This window comes from Meriones unguiculatus, chromosome 15, assembly GCF_030254825.1.
Source record: "Meriones unguiculatus strain TT.TT164.6M chromosome 15, Bangor_MerUng_6.1, whole genome shotgun sequence".
Taxonomy (NCBI): domain Eukaryota; kingdom Metazoa; phylum Chordata; class Mammalia; order Rodentia; family Muridae; genus Meriones; species Meriones unguiculatus.
Window position 1 is genome coordinate 14,395,022 of NC_083362.1, and position 26,124 is coordinate 14,421,145.

A 26,124-nucleotide genomic window follows, 5' to 3' on the forward strand; every position below is an offset into this window, starting at 1 on the left:
CTCTTAGCTTCTTGATTTTTTTAATTTTTTTTTATTAGTTACATTTTATTAACTCTGTATCCCAGCTGTATCCCTCTCCCTCATTTTATTCCAAACCCTCCCTCCCTCATCTCCTCAATGTCCCTTTCCAAGTCCACTGATTGGGGAAGACCTCCTCCCCTTTCATCTGACCCTGTTTTATCAGGTATCTTCGGGACTGGCTGCAAAGTCCTCCTCCGTGGCCTAGCAGGACTGCTCCTCCCTTGGGGGGTGGGGAGGTCAAAGAGCCTGCCATTGAGTTCCTGTCAGCAGAAGTCCCTGTTCCCTTACTATGGGAAACCAATTGGTTACTGAGCTACCACAGGCTTCATCCGAGCAGAGGTTCTAGGTTATATCCATACATGGTCCTTGGTGGAGTGTCAGTCTCAGAAAAGACCCTGTGCCCAGATATATTTGGTCCTTGTGGAGCTCCTATCCTTTCCAGGTCATACTAACTCCCCCTTCTTTCATATGATTCCCTGCACTCTGCCGAAGGTTTGGTTATGAGTCTTAGTATCTGCTTTGATGCACTGCGAGGTAGAGTCTTTCAGGGGCCCTCTACGGTAGGCTCCTGTCCTGTTACTTGTTTTCTCCTACATTCAATGCACCTCCCATTTGTCTTTCTAAGTGAGGAATGATCATCTTACCCGGGTCCTCTTTCTTGTTTATAGATTTTTTGGGTGTATAGATTTTAGGCTTCTGTAAAGCTTCTTGATTTTTATTATTTGAGTTTCTGCCTCCTTCCACTTCAAGCCTGGGAAATGTCAAAATGACCAGTGTTGTGTACCTGGCTACAAGTAGGATATCTGATTGGGTTAGTTCTAGAAACATCCATGCAGAATCCCGTCATTGTGACCTCTTGAGCAAGTCTCCATATTTCTAAATAACCAGGACCTTCTAGTTTATTGTCTGACAGAATTAGAGAAAACCTGATATACGTTACAGTTTTGTACAGCTCAGAAGTAATTGCCAGATTCATAATTCTCTATGCGGTTGATTTCTAATACCTCCATTATTAGCATCCTCCAGATTTACGGTCTAGGAGCCAGCCTTGGAAGTTAATAAAATGCAGCTGTCTGTGTTGTGGATGCCTCTTAAATCATGGGCACTGTGTGTTGGCACAGGAAGCATGCACACGGAAGCTGAACCTCAGAAGTTCTGAGAACGTTCACAGATTACTGCATTCCCCTCCCCAACAATACAAGGCCTGCACAGTTTGTGCTCCTGTTTAAAGCGAAGGAGAGCTGTGGGCTCAGTGAAGAGCATGCATTTGGGAGTCATGAGGCACTGCACAACATTGATCAATTAAACAATGAAAGAAGGTTCCATCTTCCTCACATAGTAAAATAAGGCTTTGGATGATTTTCTTTTTCTTGGGTTTTATTTTGTTTTAAGTATCTTTTACTAATTTATTTAATTTTATTTTATGTGCATTAGTGTGAAGGTGTTAGATCCCTTGGAGTTGGGGGCATAGACAGCTGTGAACTGCCATGTGGATGCTGGGAATTGTACCCAGGTCCTTTGGAAGAGCAGACGGTACTCTTAACCACTGAGCCATCTCTCCGGCCCCTTTTCTTGGGTTTTGAACAAGCTTTCCCTTTGTAGCTTAGGCTGCTCTTGAACCTTAATGTCCACCTCCCAAATCCCAACTTAACGTTCTTAATGTAATTTTAGAATTATTACTTGTATACTTAAGAAATAGCCTTGTGTAAGTATATGGGGGTGTGTGTCACTTGATATATAAGTATTCAAAAATAATACTGTCTTTAATATTATTTAAAAATTAAGTATTTGGTACATGGTGAGGCATGTTATACAGTTTGCCCTCTTACTTTTTTTTTTTTAATTGAACTTTCCAATTGGAAAACAACTGGAGTGCCTGTGAGATGGCCCACTGCCAAAACTGATAACTTGAGTTCTGTCCCCATAACTCACATGGTGGAGAGAACTGACCCCTGAAAGTTGACCTCTGACCTTACATGTGCATTGTGGCACACTTGCATTCATGCATTCACACAAGATATATCAACAAAAAAACTATATAAAAATGGAAATAAGGTATTGCGTCAGGTTATGGTCCCAACTACGCAACAGGTTGAGGTAGAAAGATCACTGAGTGCCTTGGAGTTGAAGACCAGTCTGGAGTACCATACTGTGACTCAACCTGAAAACAAAACAGTTGGGTTTGGGTGTGGCTCAGTGGTGGTGTCCTTGCCCAGCATTGGTGCAGGCCTGGATCAGTCTTTCTACACTGCAAAACAAGAACAAAAAACAAACCAGGAACAAATAAACAAAACAGAAACAAACACCTTTAAGATGTATCACAAACTACACACACTTGATGAGCAAGTTAGGGTCCGTCATTAAACATGGTTTTCCGTCTCGGCTTTCTTGAAAAGGAGTTGTTTTTAGGAGGTAGAGAAGAATAACTGGAGGAGGATGTGATGGATACAGCCCCCAGCTCCCACGCCAGGCACTTGCCCTCTAGAACCCCCCTGAGTGCTGTTGCACTTGGTGTCCTTGCTATGCACTGCCCGTGCTCTTTCCTGGGTGGTCCATGCCACACCTCCAGATTCTGCATTCGCTGGGAGTAGTGAGCTGCAGTGTGAGGAGAAGGGATAGGTGCTGGCTGGGAAAAGTTTTCCCTGCACAGGTACCAGCTGTTTGGCGTTTTTATTATTAGGGGATTTTTTTTTTGCTCAGTGGCATTGAGGATTGAGCCCATGACCCCGAACATGCTAGGCAAATCCTCTACCACAGGGCCATATTGACCAGCTGTGTACCACATGCTTTGAAACTGCATGAATCCTGCTGACCTTATTCTCCCCCCTCCCAGTGATCTTCCCGTTCATCATTGCTTCCATTTGTGAGACATCACCCAGGATGTAGTCCCAGATACAGTGTTAAAGATTCAGTTCCCAGACCCACTGGTAGGATTTTAAGGGAAAACAAAACAAAACAAACCCAGATTTCTTTGAGGATAGCAGTATGTATTTCATGTGGGGAACTAGAAAAGGTTTAAGCAAATGCGAATTTGAAATTGTCGTGTGCTGCTGATGTTTAATCTCTCGTTTTCAGTGCTCATGTCTGTGGCCTATCTTGTTGCCAGGTTTTAGAAATGGTTAATGTAAAGCTGCTTGGTGAAAAACAACTTCTGCTCACTCAGGGCCTCCATCACAGAGCAGCTGAGAGCTCACTGTAGCAGTCTGCAGACAGCCGCTCACTTATCGGTTCCTGCACACCGGAGTTAACGTGCCAAAACAGGTTTCATTTTGCATTCTTGCCCAGGGTGATTGCACTTACCTAAATCCAGCCATTTAGAGGGAAAAAATAACTTTGTTATTTAGCCACGTTGCATTCACGGGTAATATTTCCTTAGCGTGGATTGATCGGCGCAGGCAGCCTTGTCTCAGATCCTTGCTTCAACTGACATCACTGATGATGATCTTGAATTAATGCAGTTTGTCAGGGGTTAGACTGCAGAAATGGCAAGAAATTCCCCTTCTGTCTTCCCCTGACTGATGTATCAAATACCCCATTTATTTCCGGGTGACATTACGAACAGCATCGGTGCCTGTGCTTTCCTGGCAAGGATGGAGCTGCTGAGCTCTGGGAAGGTTTAAGCCACGCTTTATCATTTTACCAGGTGATTTTCATGCCAATCTTAACAGGCTTACAGCAAGAACATAAAGCATTTCTCAGCTGCGCATCACGGGTGGGATTCAATAACGTCTTCAAAGCTTTCTCACTCTTTCAGCTCTTTGGCGCTAAGTGGACACACACTTTGCAGTTAGTGAGGTTTGGGGTTTAATTAGATGCATCATTATGGCATGGCCTCAAGTTAGTCTGCACTGAAATAAACTTTTGTGACAGGAGAAGGGGAAAGGCCCAAGTGTGTTTGCCATTTACCATAGTTTACCACATAGTGCAGTGGGATCTCTGGCCCTGTGAGCCGTGGAGGCAGTCTCCTGCATTACATCCTGTAGCAGTTAGGACTTCTGATGGGAAGATAGCTGTGGAATTCCAAAGCGTGCAGGAGGATTCTGAGCTTGTTGCTGAGCAGGAACTCTGAGACTTCTCCTGACTTAGAGGTGTTCTCTGTCACCTGGGGTGCAATCCGGGCCAGCTGTCACCAGCACAGGATGAAGTGAAAAGAGTATGTCTGTATTCTTTTTATCTTTCACTTATCAGCTAGACATGCGTTTCTTTCATGCAACGGGAAGAAAATCACAAGGACCCATGCTTGTCTCTCTTTAGAACTCTCTAGAATTAGCTTGTCATGAAATGTAAAACTAATATGCAGTTGTAGGAACTGCTGCCAGCTCCTTCCTCACTGCTGCCTGATGGCTAAGTAGATTTGGAAATGAAAGGGGTTATTATAAAGTGATTACTGAATAGCTAGGTATGTCATTTTAAACAAGTCTCTCTGTTAGACAGGCAGTCTGTAGTCTTGTTTTGTATCATTCATATTTAAGACATGATTTTGATTGTGCAGGAGTAATCAAGCACTGGGGATAATTTAAGAAAAAATGTACTGGGTGATATTTTCTTTCGTTCCTTATTAAAATACATTAGAATTTAAATGCAGCATTCTGTGAAGTATGAAGCTAGTTGTACACACCAGATATAAAATATGAATACCAGTTGCCTTTATTTCAGAGTGGAAAATCCTGTGCTTGATTTGAAATTTATCTAGTTTCTTTAAAAATTCAGGTAAGACCTCTTGGAAAATAACATATTGAACATAGCATACGAGGAAGGACTGACTTAAAATTGTAACCCTTAACATCCTACTGTTCTCAGCTTCAGGAGAGGGCAGACGCCTTTGAGAATTTTAGAAGAGACAAAATCCAAAATAAAGATGAAATGAAATACAGCTCAGAGAGCCGCTGCTGCTGTGCCGTCCTCTTTGTCGATGCCTTCCTAGGAACTGTCACCCATGTGGGCTTCTAGAATCATCATCACACACCCTCTGGGTTCTCCTTCCCTCGCTGCACTTTCAGTTAGTCACAGTGACATGTTGGGTCCTGTTATGGATGTCTTCATGGGTGTCAGGGTCTCTCCCAGGCGGACTCAGGCCCATCTCTGCCAACCTGGGCTCTCTTTCGTAGTCTTGACAGTGCTGCCTTTAGCGTTACCTGGAATTTTTGTTTGTTTGGTTGGTTGTTTTGTTTGTTTGTTTGTTTGATTGATTGTTTCAACACAGAGGTTTTCTGTGTAGCCTTAGATGCACTGGACTCAACTTGTAGACCAGGCTGGCTTTGAACTCACAGAGCTCCCCCTGCCTCTTCCTCCCTGAGTGCTGAGATTACAGGCGTGTGCCACCACTCCTGGCTGTGGCCTGAATTTTTCTTGATCTTTTTTTCCTTTTCCGTGTCCCTCCCACCCTTACCCCATTCTACTTAGTCATCAGATCCTGTGGTTTCTGGTTCTAAGCTGTTTCCCATAATGCCACTGCCCTGGCCCTAACTTCATCTCCCTTGGCCAGGACAATCTTAACCAGGAGAGCAGTCAGCCTTCCCCTTGATCTTGGCTTTCTCTCCCCACACCATCTCTGCTTCCAGAAATGCACACCTTCTCTCTTTTCCGGGCCCCTCGCATCTTTTCTTCTTTCTGTGGCCTTCTTATCTCCATGGATGCTTACTCTTATGGCATTTCCAGGCCTTTTCCTGATCTCGGGCTGGGGATATTTGATGAAGACCTACTCTGAACTACTGATGAACAGACCTGAACCCAGCTCATCCCTATGTTAAGCAACTTGGCATGCAAACAGGTGCCTGTCTGTTGTAGTAATCCCCACCCCCTCTCTCTGTCATGTGCCTTAGATGCCATTCTATCCCCAGGACCTGGGCAGTCACTGGTAAAACACGTCACTGTTAACCCCTGATGCTGAAACCTGCTCAACAGCTGTGCTGTACAATCACTGCCGTTGTCTGCACTGACGTCTCTTCAAACCTAACTTTACTCTCCTCCTTCCTCTTACTTGGCCATGTGGGTAGGAGCTTTAGACTTCTTTCTCTCTTTGCTGAGTTGATATTGGGGAAAAGTTGGTATGCACTAAAACTGTTGTTTTTGAAGTTATGCTATTTGGGTGAGAATATTTTGAGTGTTTTCTCTTTTCCCATGTCGAGAGGAATGTTTCTCCTACAATTGGCGTTTGCAGAATTTAAGGGCCCCTCCCTCCCATCCATAGTTTTCTATTGAGATAAACAGAACTGAAAATAAAAGTGATGGGGATACAGTGTAGCCAGCAATAGGGAATTTTTATAGAGGTCACTGGCCGTTTAAAGAAGAATGAAGGTGTTCAGAGAGGGGCAAGGATTCAGGAGGATCAGGACAGTGGAAACTGACAAAAACTGTGAGACTGGGGATGGCCATGTGAAACTTACCCTTGTCAACACTCTTACCAAAGGGCCCTCTCTGGTTTGTTGATGCTGTTGTTGTTGTTGTTGGGGTTTTTGTTTGTTTGTTTTGACTGAGCGATGGCAGAGGACTGGGTGCTTGGTAGTACCCAACAGCAACCTCTTAACAGCCTTCAGTTTTTTTCAGACAGGACACTAAAGGAGGTTAGGATAGTGTTGCAGAGATAGCCTTGAGCTATTCGAAGCAAGTCAGCGTTTGCTCTAGTCGCTGTAGGTCAAGGCAGAGACCCAGGCTAGACCCTAGTAGCGTGTGGTACAGAACAGCATCTTCCTCAACTCTCCTTCCCAAGAGAAGAGCAGTGGCTCTGAACTGATGGCATCTCACAAATCAACAGAAAGTATTTAATTAATGTCTGGGTACTGCATGAAAGATACACATGCTTTTTTGTATGCCCTAGGAATATTGGCCTGCCTGAAGTAGCAGTGGCGCGTGATTAGATAGATAGATAGATAGATAGATAGATAGATAGATAGATAGATAGAGAATTTAATTCAAAAGTAGACTCAGTACAGATGCAGTCATCAAGACCCTGTGATTCTGGCATAGGGATAGACATATAAATCCACGTTAAGAGGCTTGAAACTTTAGAAATAACCTCTATGACCTTTTGGCCAATTGATTTTCATCTAGGATGTTCAAACCTTTGCATGGAAAAGAATGGTCTTATCAAAAATGATGCAAAGAAACTGAACCCCACAGCACATGCAAATCCAAACACAGAATGGGTGGAAGAGATCATGGGCAAGAGCTGCAAAAGCATATAACTACCAGAAGAAAACATTAACACAAATGTTCGTGATATGCCCACAACTTTTAAAAATGTATCTACACAAAGCTTGCATGTGAATGTCCGTAGCTGTGCTATTTACAAAAGCCCCAAATGGAGAGAACTCAGAAGCCCCATCTACTGATGAATGGATGAAACAGAACCATGTAGCCCAGTATTATCTGGCAAGAAAGGGAAGTGGAGGTTGATATGTGTTACTGTAGAATGAGAGTTAGAAAAATGCTAAATATATGGAAGGCAGTCACAACAGCCTATGTACTGTGTGAGGCCAGTTTTGGGAACTGTTCTGCTCAGGAAAATCTATAGAAAAGGGAAATAAATTAGTGGTTGTCGAGGCTTGGAGGGCTGGAGACAAGGGCAGTACTAAGAAATGGGAAGAGATAGTGGTAGACTCAGAGGCTTCCTCTGAGGTGCCGAACTTGTTTTGAACTTAGGATTTGATGATGGGCACATGACTTGGTGAATGTGCCAAACACCACTGAATTCTGCGCTTTAAAAGGGTAGGTTTGGCAGCCTAAGAATTCTAGCCCAACTTGATGTTGAAAAGAATATAAGTCTGTAAAACTGAAAATGATTGTAACAGAAAGCTCCCACAGATCCAAGCCTTATATTCTTCAGTCACTGTTATTGTTCACATATTCTAAACCAGCGCTAACAGTCCTCAGAAGCAGACCACCACTCATCAAGACTGCTGAAGCCTCCTTCTATCGGGACAGAGATAATAGTGCTTACCCTAAATCTCATCTGTCCTGCATCTGTTTTCTCCCCTGTGTCTATCTACATCAGACAGTTGTTTTTTTATTAATTATTCCAAACTTAAGAGGGGAACCTGTTGGGAATAAAGGGGTTATCTATCACCACCTCCTTCCCCAGGCCTTCTCTGTGACTGTTGATTTCATTTGCCCACCTGGATGTGGTTTGTTGACTCAAATCTGTCATGCTTGACTAAAGCCATCATTTAATTTCTCTGCTTTCCACACCCTATAAGAAGACACCTCCCAGTAATCACAGTGTGGGCAAGAGTCTTTGATCACAGAGGCCGTTAAAAGGATGGGTCTGACCATATTCATCAGTGCTTTGTACATCCCCTGCTCTTAGATAGTAAGATCAAAGCTAAGTGCACCCCCATTTTGGCTCTGTCCTGGCATAGGCCCTCTTGAACCCAGCCTTGTAGGAATAATTTTTAGATATTTTGTTGGGTTCTTCTATCTGCCTCTGTCCCTTCTAACACCCCAACACTAGGTAGGTGAGAAAGAAGGTTAGAGGGGAAAGGGAATGTAGACCCCTTTAAACTACTTCCTGCTGATCGGGGTCATAAGATTCCTAGGGGCAAGTCTAATCGTTGTCAGAGAATCCAGCAAACTAGCAAACCAGCAGTCCAAAAATGGCAAACCCAGCAACAGGAGCCCACAACCGCAGGGAGCAGCAGCAGCACGCAGCAGCAGCAGGGCTGCCGGCTCCCTTAGAGCCTCCCACTTAGACCCCCTCAGGGGTTCCCAGAATTAAGCTGTCTGTAACTGGCACAAATCAATCACGTTACATGCTGCTGCTGTGGACAATGTAAAGCAGCCCCGTATCCCACACCTGGGATTAAAGCAAAAACAGATTCACATAACATGAGTGGGTTTTTAAAGAAACCAAAATTCTCACTACTACCCTACCGCCACCTCATCACAGGCCATTGCCACTAACTCTATAACGAGCGTCTGTAGATTCATCCCAACTGCACCATGGCAATGGAAGATGGGAAGTCCGCCTCTTTGTCGAGAATGAAGCACAAAGATAGATTTTTTTTTTTATGGTTTCAGCAGCCTGGTATAATTTCTATCTGTGTGTGTTTGTGAAAACTTAAACATTTGGCCGTCGTAGGAATGATGACTATTTTAAGCAGGAGTTAACAGTAGTCACCAAGCGAATACATGGTGTATTATACAGATGTCAGCTACTCCCAAATAAGCAGAATTGGCAAACTAAAGGAAGGCACACTAATGGAGGACGGTACCCCAGTGAGGACTTAGTCATGCACTAGCACTTATGTGCAGGAGCCTTATTGATGTTTGGCTCTAGGAGGTAAGAGTCTGGTAACATTTTATAAAAAAAAAAAAATGAAAATAAAAAAGGTTGGGAGCACACAAGAGCAAAGATGGCCATTCTATCAGTCACAGCTCACATGTCCTCAAGTGTTGAGTGCCGAACCTGTGTGTGTGTGTTTGTAGTTTCATATAGCCCTGCACATTAGGGGATCTCCAGCATTTTACCTCTCCTCCATTTACAATTGCTGAATGCCAGGATATAGGGAGAGAGACAAGGATGATATCTAGGTGGGTGGCAAGACAAGGAGCTCTTGGTGGCCGTGTGACTTCATGCCTATTTCATGCTTCTGGGCTATGAGATGAAAAAAAAAATGTCTAGAACCTTTTCCAATGGAGTGTATAAGATGAGGAGATGAGCTTTCATTTGAAGGAAAAGGTTGGTGCTGCCACTCACACGTAAATGGAATAGGCTGCTCTTAAAGAGATATGGAACAGAAGACAAGGATCTAAGTGGAACAAATGACTGTGAAACCATGGTATTTCCTCAGTAAATTATGGCTTGGTTTTTGGCTGTTTCCCTTCTCATCATCTGAAAGAAGTGAGCCTTTGTTTCCTCCCTGTCCGTCCTCTCTGTGTCCTCCTGAGAACAGTGCTCAGCTGGATACTCAGTGCCTTACCCTTTCTCCTTCTCAAGCTCCTCTAAAGGATGCTCGAGGCAGAACAGACAGACGTGCTTAGAGGACACCCGTCCTTGGGGGATTGTGAACTGAAGACCGAAGCCAGAGCATGGGATGTGTTGATATGCTACCACTAAGATGTAAGCCCAGTCCTCAAGCCAGCGTGTCTACTAAGAACCAATGTATCCGTCATTTTCTGTGTGGTACTGAGGAAGTCTTTTTTTAAACTAACTGTTGATGGAAACACAGAACACTAATTACAGTATAGCCGTCAATCTAGCAGACTTGAGTGTGGTTTGTTGTAAAACCCATTTGTCCAGATATGTAAACAACTTCAAACAGAAAACTGTGTGATCATAAAAAGGTTTTAAATACCCACACATGAGGCTCTAAACATGGAAAATATTTAAATAACATTTATTTGCTTAGAAGTAGCTAAAGAGAATGGTTTCCATTGGGCGAAGATGAAATTGTCTCTGATTGTCTTTTTTCTATCACTAAGCACATTAACTTGAGTCAGAAAACCTCAGTATTTTTTATCCTTTTTTGCCATGGGCTAAATATCAGTTCCAAACTTCTAAGGTTTTCTGTAGGCACCACAGCTTTATGAGGGTTGGAGAGGGTCAAAACCTATTCCGAACCAATTTCTGACAGTTCTGAAAATCATTTTGCCTCCTCCTGTGTTATATAGTCTGAAATAAATGCCCAGGAAGTCTTTTACTGAGTCTTGCTTTATTTCATACAACAGTTTCTATGTAAAGATTATCTATAGGAAATGTGGTTTGTCCGTCCCATCACACTGGAACAATTCAAGATTCTCATTGACTAGAACTTCAGCTGTTCCTTTTATACTGTGAATGTAGCCTTTGGTAATTTCCCCAAGGATTTCAGGCCAAGATGAAGTCATCCATGTGGATAGTGGGAGCCATGTGGATAGTGCCGAGACCGAGTTTAAAGCACTTTGTAAAACAGAAATGGAGAGAGTCTTCACAGAAAGTAGAAAACACCCCGGCTCCATCTTGGCTGTTGCCAATGACAGGAATGCAGTCTGCTTGATAGCTGAGTCATACCCCAGCAAGTACGCAGCACAAGAAGTTAGCTGCTCATCAACCCGTCAGCAGGTGCTCCGGTGACGCCCATGCTTGGGGGCTGGCTAGGCGGCTCAGCTCAGCCTGTGAACATGCTTGTAGTACAGGTCTGGTCATCTCCAGAACGCACATCGAAAGCAAGATGCAGGGGCATGCAGCACATGGCATGCCCCTGCCATCCCAATACTGCAATGGTAAGACACAGAAGAGCCGGCCAGAGCCAGTGGCCAGTTAGCCTAGAGTGTAGCTCATCAAAAGTGAGACGGCTTGCCTCAGACAAGGTGAAAGGTCAGTGCTGCCCACGGAATGCACATGTTCATACTCACATACAAACAATAACAGTTATCTGTAAAAAAAAAAAAAAAAAAAAAAAAGTTCGCTATTTTGACTGCTTCAAGTAGTAACTCAGCAAATATGGGAGTGCAGATGGCTTTCACACGGGAGTTTTTAATTTCCTTTGGGATGCTGGAAGGGTACAGTGGCATACACCTGTAATCTTCACACTCAGGATGTTGAGACAGAAGGAACACAGATTGGAATTCATCATAGAATAACATAGAATAGCATGAGATAGGGAGCAAGAGAGTGAATGAGGAGACAAGCGATAAAAGTGAAACTAGTAAATATGGGAGAATTAAGGTATTTCCAGAATTAACTCATTAAAACTAAAAACAACATACTCATTATTCTGTGTTGATGCTTTTTTGAAAACTGGGTCAGTTGACAAAGATAGGCATTGTCAAGAACAGTGTTTTCCTTTAGGTGTGCAGCAAGATGTAACTTTAAAATTTTTTAAAAATTATTTTTATTATTAATTATTTTTTACAATCTATTCATTATATATTCCTATTGAAGCCCCCTCCCTCAACTTCACCATATCCCCCCTCCCTTCCTCCCTCTTTGCCTCTATTCCCTTTCCCTGGTCCTCTGAAAAGGGGAGTTCTCCTCCTCTGCCATCTGCCCATAGCTTATCAAGTCTCATCAGGACTGCCTGGATCCTCTTCTTCTGTGGCCTGGCAAGGCCATATCACCAAAGATCAGGAAACTGAGTTCATGACAGAGGCAGTCCCTTCTCCCCTCACTCTGAGGTCCACATGGAGACTGAGCTGCCAATCAGCCACATCTGAGCCAGGGGTCTAGATCCTCTCGTGCATGGTCCTTGGTTGGTGCACCAGTCTCTACAGGACGCTCTCGGCTCAGATCCTTTATCTTTATTGGTCTCCTTGTATGGCTCCTATGCCCTCCGTGGCCCCTAACCCTACCACCTCTTCTTCCATAAGACTCCCTGCACTCTGCCCAAAGTTTGGCTGTGAGTCTCAGCATCTACTTCAATCCCCTGTTGGGTGAGTGGGTCCTTCCAGAGGACCCTCTACAGTAAGCTCCCATCCAGTTTCTTCTCTCCTACAGTGTCTGGTGTCTATCCTGTTTTCCATTCTGAATGAAATTTAAGCATCCTCCGTAGGGTCCTCCTTGTTGTTTAGCTTCTTTAGGTCTGTAGATGGCTATCTTATATTATACAGCTAATATCTGTTTATAAGGCAGTGCATAGCATGCCTGTCTTTCCGTTTCTGGGTTACCTCACTTGGTATGATCTTTTCTAATTCCATCCATTTACCTGCAAATTTGATAATTTCCTTGTTTTTAATTGCTGAGTAATATTCTATTGTATAAATGTACCACAATTTCTGTACCCATTTCTCCGTTGAGGGACATCTTAGGTTGTCTCCAGATTCTGACTACTACAAATAAAGCTGCTATGAACATAATTGAGCAAATGGCATTATTGAATGGTGGGGCATCTTTTGGGTATATGCCTAGGAATGGTATATCTGGATATTGTGGAAGCACTACTCCCAATTTTCTGAGAAAGTGCCAGGTTGATTTGGTTGTACAAGTTTGCACTCCCATCAGTAATGGAAGAGGGTTCCCCTTTCTCCACATCCTTAATCATCAGGGAAATGGAAATCAAAACCAACTCTTGAGATTCCATCTTAACACCCATCAGAATGACTAAGATCAAAAACTCAAGTGACAACACATGCTGGGGAGGACGTGAGATGTAGCTTAATTATTAGCATATTCACTTTGAGCTTGGACCCTGCGGGTATAGGAATAATCTCTAGTATCGATTGCAGCTAGCGGTCATCATCGAGAAGTTGGAATGGAACCGAAGGTCGTTATTTCTTACATTAAAAGGTGTTTCTCTCTATGAGCATATCGATTTATCTGATCAGAGATAGGAATTTCTAGAGAAAGCTGTGCTTGTATCACACCAGACAGATTCCCCTCATCGGTGTACAAAACAAGAAGATTTATACGATCAGTTAATTTCTGTGGCTTTCTAATGGAAACACTGGAAAAATTGGTTCACATGATACAAAATCATCAATTAGGAGTCCTTCTCTCATCAAGAAGTCACCCTTGCAGTGGCGTTGGGAACAAATAAGCTCGATCATGAGATCGGAACCTTTGGAAAATGCATCTGAAATACTTTATGATATTTATGAATAATAAGGTTTACTAAGTAAATAAATTCTGGAAATAAATAAATTTATTTGTTTACTAAATAAATAGTTTCCTGGAAGAAATAACCCATAGGCTTCTGCCCAGGTATAACTTGTAAAGCTTTCATCTCATGAATCCTGATTTGTTATGTGCCTTGAAATTGTTAATGGTAGAAACAGTCTCTAAAATTAGAGTTTACAATATATGAATATAAGTATGTATAGTCACAGGTACACACACACACACCAATGCACACATCAATGCACCTCTTTGTTCAATGTAATTTACACATTATCAAAGCCTACAGACATGCCCCTGTACACACTGAATCATATTGTATTCAGCTGTGCAGGCAATGCATGCCATAAATATATATATATATAATGGAAGTTTTGTTTTCTTTTAAAAATTAGTTATGTTATGTTATGTTAATATGTTTTTGTTTTAATCCCAAGTGTGGGATTTTATTTGGGGCTTTAGTTTGTCCACAGCTGATAATTGTCTCATGCAGGTCATGGTCATTATTAGCTGGTAATTGCCTGCCTCATATGGCATGGAGCGGGGCATGGTCCAGGGCTCTGAGGATATAAATATGAGAGCCCAGAAAGAGAAAGAGTGGCAGGCAGTGGTGGCATGTGGCAAGTGGCAGTTTGGAGAAACCAGAGACTGATGATGTAGCTTGGAAACAGACAGAGAGAAATGTTTCAATGCAGCGGCTAGGAGACTGATTGCTGCACCTGCTGTTGATGGAGATTGGTATAACCCCCAAAAGAATCCATTGACCCTAAACAACCAGGAGAAGTAAAAGGGTATGCACTCCCTCTCCCAACTAACCTTCTCTCTCCTACCTAGGGTTGGTAGGTTGGAAGGGAGAGGATTTAAGGAAACCCAAATAAAATAGTTGAAAAATAATATACAAGGATTATAGTAAGTAGATTTTTTATTGGTGGGGATGGGACCACTAATTGGCATAAAAATACCACGTGGACTAGCCATTGTTTTAGACAGATATCTGTTGGAGTGCTTTCTTCTTTCCCTTTTGAAGCCTCCCATAAGTGCTTTCAGAGAAATAACAAGATTCCTTCTTGATATCCCCTAAGCATGAGAGCTTGTGCCCAGGCCCGAGTCTCAGCTCTCAGAACTCAGCGTTTGAATGCAGGATGTTAAGGTCGTGGGTATGAAGCTGCTGTACCTCACAGGGAAAAAGCTTTCTGTGGCTTCTAAGTCAAGAGACTCATGCCACGGATACACCCCAGAACAATGCAGGCTTCTGTGGCCTGTGAGCTCTGCTCCTTCTGTCCAACTAGTAGAAGCAAGCATCCTTCTCATGAGAAATAGTGATGGTGTCCAAGAGTCCGCTCCTCTGAGATAGCCACACCTTCCTGTTTAATAACCCACTAATATCACATAAAGCGATAATAGGCAAAGGAATAGCTGTAGCCTACATAGCTTGGCAGCACAATTGACTTAACAACAGCTATCTCTAGAGCCTTTACATGATCTGTACATTTTCCCCATTTTATCCTCTGCCTCAAGCAGGATCCCAAGTTCTAGTACAATGTTTCCTTTTACTCTTGTCATAGGGTAGCTGCTCTTTTGTATTGCACATGGATATGCTAATTCCCTTCTGCATGTTTTCAGTTTTATAAAATTGCATCATAGTAGTCTTCATTGACTTGGATTTTTATTCAGCAGTATGTGGTTTTAGATTCCCGTTTGCTTTATTTGTCTGCTGGTCCCTGGGGCAGCCTCTGTCTGAGCACTTTAGATCATTTTTTTCCTGTAGTAAATGAAAAGAAAATTTAAGTTCCTGTTTGTTTGTTTGTTATTAATATGTCCAAATGCAGAGAATTAGGATAGGAATCTCATATTGGGTCACTTGCTGAACATTTGCTGTTTTGTGATTTGTAGATCCCAAGTGTGTACTGAAACACAAACACAACACTGCTTATATATTATATATTCCTACGGATGCAAAGTTGGGTTTCATCCATTTTCGTCCTGTGCCTCTTACAGTTTACCTGTTAGGATCACGGGGCAGCATGGCATAGAAACAGCGGGGCTGTTCGGCTTGCACTGCAGCCCAGCTTGTTAATATACAGAACAGTGCTTGTTGATCAAGATTGGGAAAGTACGTTTTTTTCCTTAATTTTCTAATAGCTTTTAAATTACGAACATTTTAACAAATACTCTTTCTGAACCAATTGAATGGTGTGATGAATTACATTAATAGATTTTTTTAAATGGTGAATCATTATAATTACTCTTGCCATGTACTGACTGCTTCATGTGGTTAAGGATGGATTTAAATATTATGTGTATAATGTTAGTGTCTGTGCTGGAAAATGAAATACATTATTCATGTAGTCGTGTTCAGTTACAGTTTGGGTATTAAAATTATCAATTATATGGGTCTGGAGAGATTGGTCCTTCGGAGAACCCCGGTTGGGTTCCCATATGGCTGGGAACCATGTACAGAACTAAGTCCTGTAACTCCGGTTCCAAGGCTCTGATGCCCTTTCCTGCCCTTGCAGGCATGACTGTATATGGAACACTAACATGCATTTAGGTAAACACTCACACACAAAACAAATAAAAAAATAAAATCTTTTTTTAAAAGATGGTCCTTTACTTTAGAGACTCTAACAGTGTATTTTTATGCCTATAAGAATTACCACTGCTCCCAGGTGTGGTGGCGCACACCTAAAATCCCAGCACTCGGGGAGGCAGTGACATGCAGATCTCTGTGAGTTCCAGACCAGCCTGGTCTACAAAGAGAGTCCAGGACAGCCAGGAATACACAGAGAAACCCTGTTTCAAACAAACAAAAACAAAACAAAACAAAAAATAGTTACCACTGCTATGTCTTGATGAATCCATGCTTTTGTCATCACGTCCCAACTGTAGTTACTCAGCGTTTCTTTTTTTATTCTTTTTTTTTTTTTTACAATATATCCCGATTGAAGCCCCCTCCCTCTACTCCTCCCAGTCCCACCCTCCTTCTTTCTTCTGCTCATCCTCTTCCCCTAGTCCACTGAAAGGGGGTGTGATCTTCCTCTACCACCTGCCCATAGCTTATCAAGTCTCATCAGGACTGCCTGGATCCTCTTCCTCTGTGGCCTGGCAAGGTTGCATTGCCAGGGGTAAGTGATCAAAGAGCAAGCAATCGAGCTCATGACAGAGGCAGCCCCTGATCCCTTTACTCAGGGACTGACATGGAGACTGAACTACCAATCAGCTACATCTGAGCAGGAATTCTAGGAATGCTACTAATCTATATTTTTAGGCTTTATTTTTCCCTATTCCTATATATGTTAAGACTTGCCTTGTGTCCTATTATGGGATCAGTTTTAGAGAACGTTCCACGGGCCACTGAGAAGGAATATATTTTTGTAGAGAAAATTTAATCCAGCAACATGGCTACTCTGGCAAGGGATCACATCATCCAGAGACCTAGGTCTTTCGATGCTACTTAAAAGCAGTGCAGAGAGAGAGCAAGGGAGTTTATGGAGACAATACTGTAGAGTGTGGGAGTTTAGGACAGTTCAGGTGAGTACAGTTGAGTTCGTGCAGTTTGGTTTCTAGAGTTCAAGGGCAGTTTTTCCAAGCAGAGCAATTCAGTGAGAAGCTGAGATAGGCCAGTTTGAATCAGTTAGCTTGGAGAGGAGTTTAGGCCAGAAGAGCTGAGTTGAGCCAGCCAGCCAGAGTTCGGAAAACTAGAAAGAGTGAGTTTATTCGGCAATAAAGTCTTAGAGGCTGAAAACATTCCAGGACTAGGTTAACAGATGGAGGCTGGAAGCTAAAGCTTTTGAGGCCCAGGCTTGCAGAAGATTAGATTTGTATGGAGGGTAGAAGCTTCCAGGTCTAGGCCTAGGGATAGTTAGACGGAAATGCTCTGAGATCAGTCGAAACCATGTATTTGTAAAGTTGGGTACAGCTTTCATCTCATTCTATCACCTGAGGTGATAAGAACAACATTTACATACTTTAGTGTGTAGATGGAACGTTCTGTAAATATCTTTTAGGTCCATTTGATTTATGATGTTACTCAGCTGCAGCATTCCTTTGTTTAGTTTTTGTCTGGATGACCTGTCTATTGGCAAAAGTGGGGTACAATCAGTGTGTGAGGGTCAGTATGTGATTTACACTGAAGTAATGTTTTAATTATAAAGTTCAGCTCATAAATGTTTGGAATCCTGATATCCTCTCAGTGTTTTTTCCTTTAAAATGTTCTTCCATGTCACTTCTGGTTAGTTCAGATCTGAAGTCTATTTTGTCAGAAATTAAAATAACACAGAACACTTTCTTTTCTTTTCACCTTCCTCCCTTTTTTGCCTCTATTCTTCCCATTCTTCCCCTGGCCACACAATTGACTGAAGATATGTCCTTATATGTACAGGTTGTTATTTAGACTACCATGGTATGACTCTCCTGCTGTCTTTATGGTCCTTACGTGAGAAGATGGCTGTGCACACTTCAGTAGTTCTTACCTGTCATATTAAACTTCTCTTTTCTTTGATATAAGAGTCTTGTGACATCTGAACCCTGACACGTCCTCCTTATATGTACTCTTGTTAATAGTTTGATTTTATATTGTTGTTGAAAGGTTCTCAGTTATACATTGATGCTATTCAATAAGGATACAGATCTCCCTGCTGGGACTACTGCTTTGTTTTCAGACTGCAGAGATGACAGAGGCAATGGCCGTTTCAGCTTTCACTTTCTGTTGCCCGAAGCTCCAGTGTAAGGTACACTGGGGACACACCACTATCCCCTGCACTAAAATGAGCTTGCTTACACTAGATCTAGCATTTTCCAACTGAGAAAGTCCTTTAGAGTAAATGGAACAGAATAAGAAACCGCAACAGTCATTTTAGGGATGTGATTCATTAATTTATCATCCAAGCTTCTATCTTTCATTGGATTATTTTTTCATAAATATGCATATAATGATTTACCATAATGAATTGTTATTGGGAGAGAACCTAAACATAAAGACCTATCAGACAGAATTGGGCAGCCTAATAAAGAAGTGGTTTGTGTGCAATGGTATTAGTTTTGAGGAATATTTCAAATAATTGTAGAAAGTTACAAAGTGATCCAGTATTAGACTTTGCTCCTTCTTGATTAACTGGGACCAGTACTGAGTGCTTAAGACCTGTCCTTAGGCACATGTTTGGTGCACATACATGTAGGAAAAACAGTTACGCACATAAAATTAAAGATCTGTCCCTAGGTATGCATGTAATGCACATACTCGCATGCAGGTGAAAGAGTCATACACACAAAACAGAGAGCAGTCTGACCGTGGGGTCATGTGTGGTGCACAGACATGCAGGCCAAACAGTCAGACACATCAAATGAACCGTCTGGCCTGAGAAACCATTGTCTTTGCAGTGTAGCATCTGTTCATCGTTGTTCTTTGGGAGCAACTGACATTGTGTGTTACACTCAAACGTATATGTAAACACTCAACAGACCATCAGACTTTCTAAGTTCCGCCTGAGAAAACGGCCAGGACAATAGGTAGAAGGACACTTTCTGCTCTATGACTGTGTAAACCATGTAAAGCTTCACCACTGCCAGTCTCAAACCAGGGAAGGGGCTGTAACTATGATTAGTGCAGTTCTGTTTAACAACGAAATGCTGTGTGCGTGCATGTGTATACATGCATGTGTGAGACTGTGTGTGTGTGTGTGTGTGTGTGTGTGTGTGTGCGTGTGCGTGCGTGTGTGCATGCGCACACGCTTTGTCTTGGCTGTGTTGAGTTAAACCTCAGGCTGTCAATAAAAAGGTAACGTCTGTACAAATTTCTAAGAATTCTAGATAATACAGTGAAGATAAAAACTGATGACAGGGAGTGGTTCCTAATCTTAGGAGAGAAGGAAGGTAGAATATACGTACTTTCCTGTTTGGGTTTTGTTCATTTCTTGTGCTGCTCACGTAGCCTAGGCTGCCGCTGGACTTCAGGTCTGCCTGTTCCCAGCTTCTGACTGTTGGTATTTCATCCGGAAGTCACCGTGCCCAGCCGGTGATGTTCTGTTTCACTTCTATATGTAAAAATTATTTGAAACAAAACTCGATTTTAATAGGTGCAGTAGATGCATAAACAATTGTTTCATTTCATGTATTTGAATGTGCTTTAAAGCCTTCTTGTTCAAATTTTAAAAAAACGTTTTTTTAAAAAAATCACAAAGGAATACATCATGTTTAAAGAACACATCTTCCAACTGTTTGACTCGGGCAGAATGAGCCAATGACTGTTCTCAGTATTTGAGCTGTCATCAGTGCGCACATGTTTTTTTCTTTTCTTTCGGAAAGTATCAGTAGCGTATTTTTAAAAAACAACTCTTTTCTAAATTTCCCAAACCCATTACTTAGAAGTAAGTAACCCCCTAAAAAAGGTAAACATTGCCCAGTACTGTTTACTTTTTAACAGTTGAAATGCCTAAGCCCCAGAGTAAACACAGCAATGTTCACACCCTTCTCCCAGCAGCACCCAACTCTGATGGAACAGGGCCCCCCCAGGCTTACCTGTGCGGTGATGGTGGTGTTTGAAGTCCTTGTGCGGGTTTTAGCCCTTTGTCTAAGAAAGCCTGTTGCCATCAGAAAGACACATCCACTTGTGTTGTTGGAAACCAATTCTTCCAGTGTTTAATAATTGTGAGCAAAAATCCCAGCTCCCTGTTGCAACTGAAATGAAGATGTCCAAAGTGACCGATGTGAGGACAGCCACACAGGGTAGTAGATGAACTACCCTTACAAGTCAGCGCTTGGACCTTGAGACTGACTATGCCTGACCTAAACCAAGGAACCAGATAGAATATTTGACTTTGTGCCCTTGCATTCATTTATCCTTTTGGACAGGATTCTAGCTAGTACACTCTCAAATCTCTATCATTTCCCCTCTGATGGTTTCCTTCTTGTTAAGTTACCCAGGCTGGCCTTGAACTTACTCTGTATCCCTGGCAAGACTTGAATTTGAGACTCCTTTTTGCCTCCAGCTCCCGAGTAGTTCAAATTACTCCCAGGCCAGCTCTAAATTAGAATATATGAAACTCAGCTTGTTGGGTTTTTGTTTGTTTGTTTGTTTGTTATATTTTATCTTTTTTAGAAAATGGAATTATTCTTTCTTTGCACGGGATTTTCATATACTTAAAAGCAAACTCATTTCAGGGGTACATCTTTTTGTTGTAGCTTTATTTTGTTGTTTATTTTGGAGAACTTGTCTGAGCTGTGCAGTGCAGGCTACCTTGAGCTGAGGCTCTTCCTGCCACAACCCCATAAGGGCTGTCAGGGTGTTCCTTGGTTCTAGTTGTGATGAACTGTAGAAGGTATTAATGTAGTATCTGGGGGAGGGGGTGACCTGGCAGGAGAGATCATACAGAGGATGAAATAAGCTTTCTTGCATCAAGTTGCACCCCAGGTATACAGATGTGTGGGGAGTGTAAAGTTAATAGAGTTCGGGATTTTCAGCTTGGCTGGTAAAGATGCATTTTAAACTTTAGAAAGCTTTGGCTGATTCCAAAACCATAGCCATGCCACTTGCAAACCGCGCCACGAGCCTGGAGTCATGGCTGCTTACGAATACAGAATCACTGGGGAGGCCAAAGCAACATGGGCTAATGGGGTCTTTGCTCTGATTTAGCTGAATAGTGCGGTAAATGAAGCGGTGGCTTTATTATGTTGGCATTCTCCTTTGTGAGACTCATGAGCAGAAATAACAGAGCTGGAGGTCCTAAAGGGGCCGCCACCACACTTAGGTTTATTCCCGGTACTGTAATAGACCCCCGTGGGTTCACAAAGAGGTAGGAAGGCAAAGCCTGTTAGCAGGAGTGTTGGTTGTAATCTATGTTTTTGATTATCGATGACAGGATCCTAAAATTACACCCAAATATCTCTCACAGGTTCTGAAATTGAGTTTCTGAAAAAGCACTGCAGAAGTAATAGGAGGTAAAGTGCAGAGTTCCAGAGAAATGAGCTGCGAATTGAGCCTGCAATGGAAATTGATCCTATCAGTCAGCGTCTGCCCTTATTCTGGGACAAGGGGATGAAGGAGAAGAAGGCAGGATGGCTGATTAAATAGGATACCAAGGGCTGGAGGCTAGAACTGGGCTTGTTGGTCCCTCGGGTCAGGAATGTAGCTGTCAGGCTTCTCCGCTGGAAGCCTGGCTCAATCTGGCAGAAAGAGAACGGAATGAAAAATGCCCTGGGCCAGTGTGGGAGTCACTGGAGCTTCCGTAACTTCCTGCAGTGGCTGCTCTGGTACTCCCGAGGGATGCCATTTTGGTAGCTTGTCATGAGCTCATGGTAGACCAGCTGTCCTCATGATTCACACACACAGGGTTTGTCAAGAAGGCAGGGGGTGTCAGTGTGTCCTGAGGGTGTGAGTAAAAAGAGAAATGGCCATGGAATCGATTCCTATCCTCAGTCCTGTCTTTGGGATCGTGAGGAATGAGGAGCAAATATCCTGTAACTACTGGTCCTGAGCATATAGTTTATTGCCCGGTGACTTAACTGAAGGGGATCTGTACTGTTCCCATAGAATAGCACTAATGGCATGTCAAGGGAACGTGGTGGGTAAGGGTGGTGTTTGTATCGTCCTCTCAGGAGTACCCTGTATGGTCCAATTAGCCTTACTGACGCCCCACATTTCTGCTTATAAAGCTTGATCTGTTTCTACAACGATGCCCTTTAGCATCTGGAGCGGCCTTTCGTGTAACTCGCTGGTGTCAGTATCCCCTTGGAATGGCTTGCTCACAGTTAGCAGCACACTAATTGAAATAGTTCCACAGAAGCCTTGAAAGCTGGAGGTAGCGTAAAGTGCCAACCTAAGACGCAGGCCCTTTAAAGCCATGGCCGGTTCAGATTAAACTTTGCAGACCAGAAGAAAGAAAGAGGAAGAAGATTGCTTGTGCTGACTTGCTGAAGGCTTAGTTGCTGGTCTTGCTCTAGCCACGGTGTGATTGAAGAGAGAAAACCATGGCAGTACCCAGGACACCACTTACATGCTGGGGGAATCTATCTTTGGCCGTTTGTGGCTTGTGGTTGATTGCTTGGCCTGATCTGGCATACAGTTTTGTGCCCTCAGATCCTCAGATGTGTGTTCTAATGCCAGAGTTCCACCCACACTGCTGACGTATTAGTATTTTTGTTTGTTTGGTTGTTTTTTATTCTTATTTTTTTATTTGTCTAACCACCATCCCCATTCCCGCTCTTAACTTGGCCTCTGGGCCCAAGCAAGAGAAATAACGACAGTATCCCACCAAGAGTAGACCATTTAATCATTAATTTGTTGATTCAAATGCTGTCTCTTAATTTTAACAGGTAGAGATGGCTAGGATTTTTTATTACAATGCCCTGGTGATGTGATTCACAGCTACCCCTGTTGGCACTGACTTTGCCACATTGCATCAACATCTCCATAGATACAACAGAGCTGCGAACTGTTGACAAAAGCCTCCAAAGAGTATAAAAGGAAATATATGTGTCATGCCCTCTTACAGACTCCCCTCTCTGTATCCAGAACTCCACTAAATGCATCTAACCTGCTAAACATGATGCTTTAGCAACAGGATCTATTGGAGCATCTGTGGACTCCCCTTCTGGTCACTGAGCTGACTATGTGCCTTGCCTGATTTCTCTGCAAATAGGTAGCCTAGGAAAAGACCAAATTTCCTAATGCAGTTTTTCTACAATGTATGTCTGCTTTTGTTTCAACATGAAGTTAAAAAAAGAATTATAAGGGAAGAGATCTTCTTTAAAATATTTTATTGATGTTTTTGAGAATGTCATGCAGAGCATTCTGAATTTTGATCATATTGACCCCCCCAACTCTTTCCTTCAACTCCTGCCAAGTCAACTCCTACCTCCCCACATCTTCCAACTTTGTGTCCTCTTTTCTTGTAATCATTTTAACAACCCATTGAGCCCAATCTGCTCTGCTCATATTCTTCTGGGTATTGGTCCACTCTGGAGTATGGTGGACCTACCAGGGGTGTGACTCATCCCACGTGAGGGACAGTCTGCTTTCATAGATGCTTGTGTAAAGTAGCTTTGTATTTGGTTAATCTGGGACTTGATGGTGCTGGGCAGTGAGGGCCAGCCTCTTCGTACAAGAGTTGGGGCAACACACCTTTTGGCACTGTTAATTCTGACTCTCGTGACAGTCATGGTTTTAGTTACGTGGTCATGGGGATGCTCGCTCGCTGCCAGCTTACCCATTTCCTTGCCAGCTTGAGACTTCGTTTCCCTTGCTGGACTTCTTAAAGGTGCTAAGGATAAAGGAAGCATGCATTCTGTGAAAATGTTACCAGCAGACAGACAAAACTTCTTAGCCTTATAATTCTGAGGCTTTGTTTAAAGGTGTGTTTTCTTAGGTAAGGCATACCAAAATGATGCCGAGTACTGTGTGAGTGCAAAATAGGTTTCCATTGAAATTAAGTTAGAACTGCATTGCTTGTTTAAGATAATCTCTGAGGCAATCAGTCATTTTATTAGTGCAGCTAATGAAAACCTTGGGAAAGCACTTTAGCATGGTCCTTGTGGAGACGTGTGATTAAACAGGAAGAGGGTGAAGAGATACCTGCTAATCTGTAAGAGGTCTTGGGTTTCTTGAAAGTTTTACAAACATTTGACTAATGGAACATTAAATAATATGTGGCATTTCCTTTATATTATAAAAAAATCACTAATCTGGAAGAAACCTGGTATTGGTTCTCAGCAACTTATTTATGACTTTTTATAACATTTGTAATTTTAAAAGTTGATGTCTAAAACTCATAATTTAAGTATTAAAAAAGTAGTTCATTCATAAGGATTATTCCTTCTAATTTCCACTCAGTAATTCATGGGGCCATTTTTTTCTTCTTGTCTGTGGTCCCTAAAGTATGTAGGCAAAGCGATATGTTAGAAAAGGACAGACATGGAAGTCAAGAGTGATCTTCAGACACAAGGCTGACAGACACATTTCTGGCTCCCTCCAGCATGGGTGGTTTTGTCTAGGTGAGCTGAGCAGGAGAGTGTGCCCCGTGCCTGTTTGTCCTCAGATTAGGAGAAGAAGGGGAAGTATTTCTAGTACTCTTGTCTCAAAATTAAATACACAAGATCACTATTACACATTCTGGTCTTCCACCATGCTGAGAAATCATTACTATCCTGCAGCACAGTTTTCTTGTCACCTCAGAATCATAGTGCCACAGTCCAGCCTTGACTCTGACCAGGTCATCAAGCCTGACTTGGCTACAGAACTTAGATCTATGTATCCGAGATGGAAGCATCCAGTTCACAGAAGTGTCTTAAATGACTGGCAGATCATAACCATCATTTCTTACGTTTCCGTATCTATTTTCCTTGCCAAGTGTCACCCTCTTGCATTCTCTATGGCAACCATGCTTACGTAAAATAAAATTTGAAGTTATCAGTGAACCATGGCCTTGGCAAAGCAGAGCCCTCTAGCATAGTCTTTGCCCAACCCTGAAAGGCATACCCTTGCCACATGGGGTGACACATGATAAGTACTCAGTAATGCTTATATGGTTTGTCTTGGTCCCGTCATTTCAAAATCAAGCTTTAATCTTTCTCTGTATATTTTAATTCATATTATTCAAATACAAACTTTTTTTTTTTGCATGTCATTCAAGTTTCTATGGGGTATGGCCTCTACCTTGTTAATTCTTTTCTCGTGTGTTTTTCTTCTTTTTCAAAATAGATCCCATGCGTGGCCCGAGAAAACTGGAGGTTGTAGAGGTCAAGTCTCGACAAATCACCATCCGCTGGGAGCCGTTTGGGTACAATGTGACTCGCTGCCATAGTTACAATCTCACGGTGCACTACTGTTACCAGGTTGGGGGGCAGGAGCAGGTGCGAGAAGAAGTAAGCTGGGACACGGATAATTCGCACCCTCAGCATACAATCACCAACCTGTCGCCCTACACGAACGTCAGCGTGAAGCTCATCCTCATGAACCCCGAGGGGCGCAAGGAAAGTCAAGAACTCACGGTGCAGACAGACGAAGACCGTAAGTGCTTCCGTGTGCCACGCCTCCGCGAAACGTGCTCTTACGAAACAGCTTTGGTCTCTCTGACTTTGAAAGCTGCGTGTTCTTTAACTGATCATTGATAGAGCTGGTCCTGTGAGGATCTGGCACAGATAACTACAATTGTGGAGGGGAAAAACCCACAGTGATTGCAATGGTTGTGAGAGTCTCGGGGATGGTATTGTTTAGCCCTCGCCCTGTCCCCCAGCTCACATAGTTCTGGAATGTTCCCTGAGCCCTAGAGGGGGTGGTATAGTTTCTATTTAGGTCTAGTCCCACAGCCAGTGCTTATACTTTGCACCTATTAGTTACGTGGCGCTTTCCTGTATGGCAATTCTACCATATTCTAAGTAGTTCTTTTATCTGTCATACTGGATTGAGAAAGGCTTGTCTGAGGTATTAGATCAGTTTCACAGACCGCTGATTTAAACATCCTTCTGTGGCATTCTTTCTCATCCTTCCAATAAAAATTCGGCACAGATTGTACAGCAGGAGTCCCGCCTGGCATGAGCCTGTGATCGCACGGCCATGGCGTGTTCAGGAGATCTCCTTGATT

General features: G+C 42.7%; 1 protein-coding gene across 9 annotated transcripts in view; it reads left to right on the forward strand.

Moving 5' to 3' along the window:
• Positions 1-26,124, forward strand: part of Ptprm (protein tyrosine phosphatase receptor type M) — a 674,808-nt gene that overhangs the window by 373,747 nt on the left and 274,937 nt on the right. For all 9 annotated transcript variants that reach the window (XM_060368219.1, XM_060368222.1, XM_060368224.1 and 6 more), the window contains one exon: positions 25,242-25,550. In XM_060368219.1, coding sequence (XP_060224202.1) covers positions 25,242-25,550 — 309 coding nt within the window. The remainder of the gene's footprint in view (positions 1-25,241; positions 25,551-26,124) is intronic.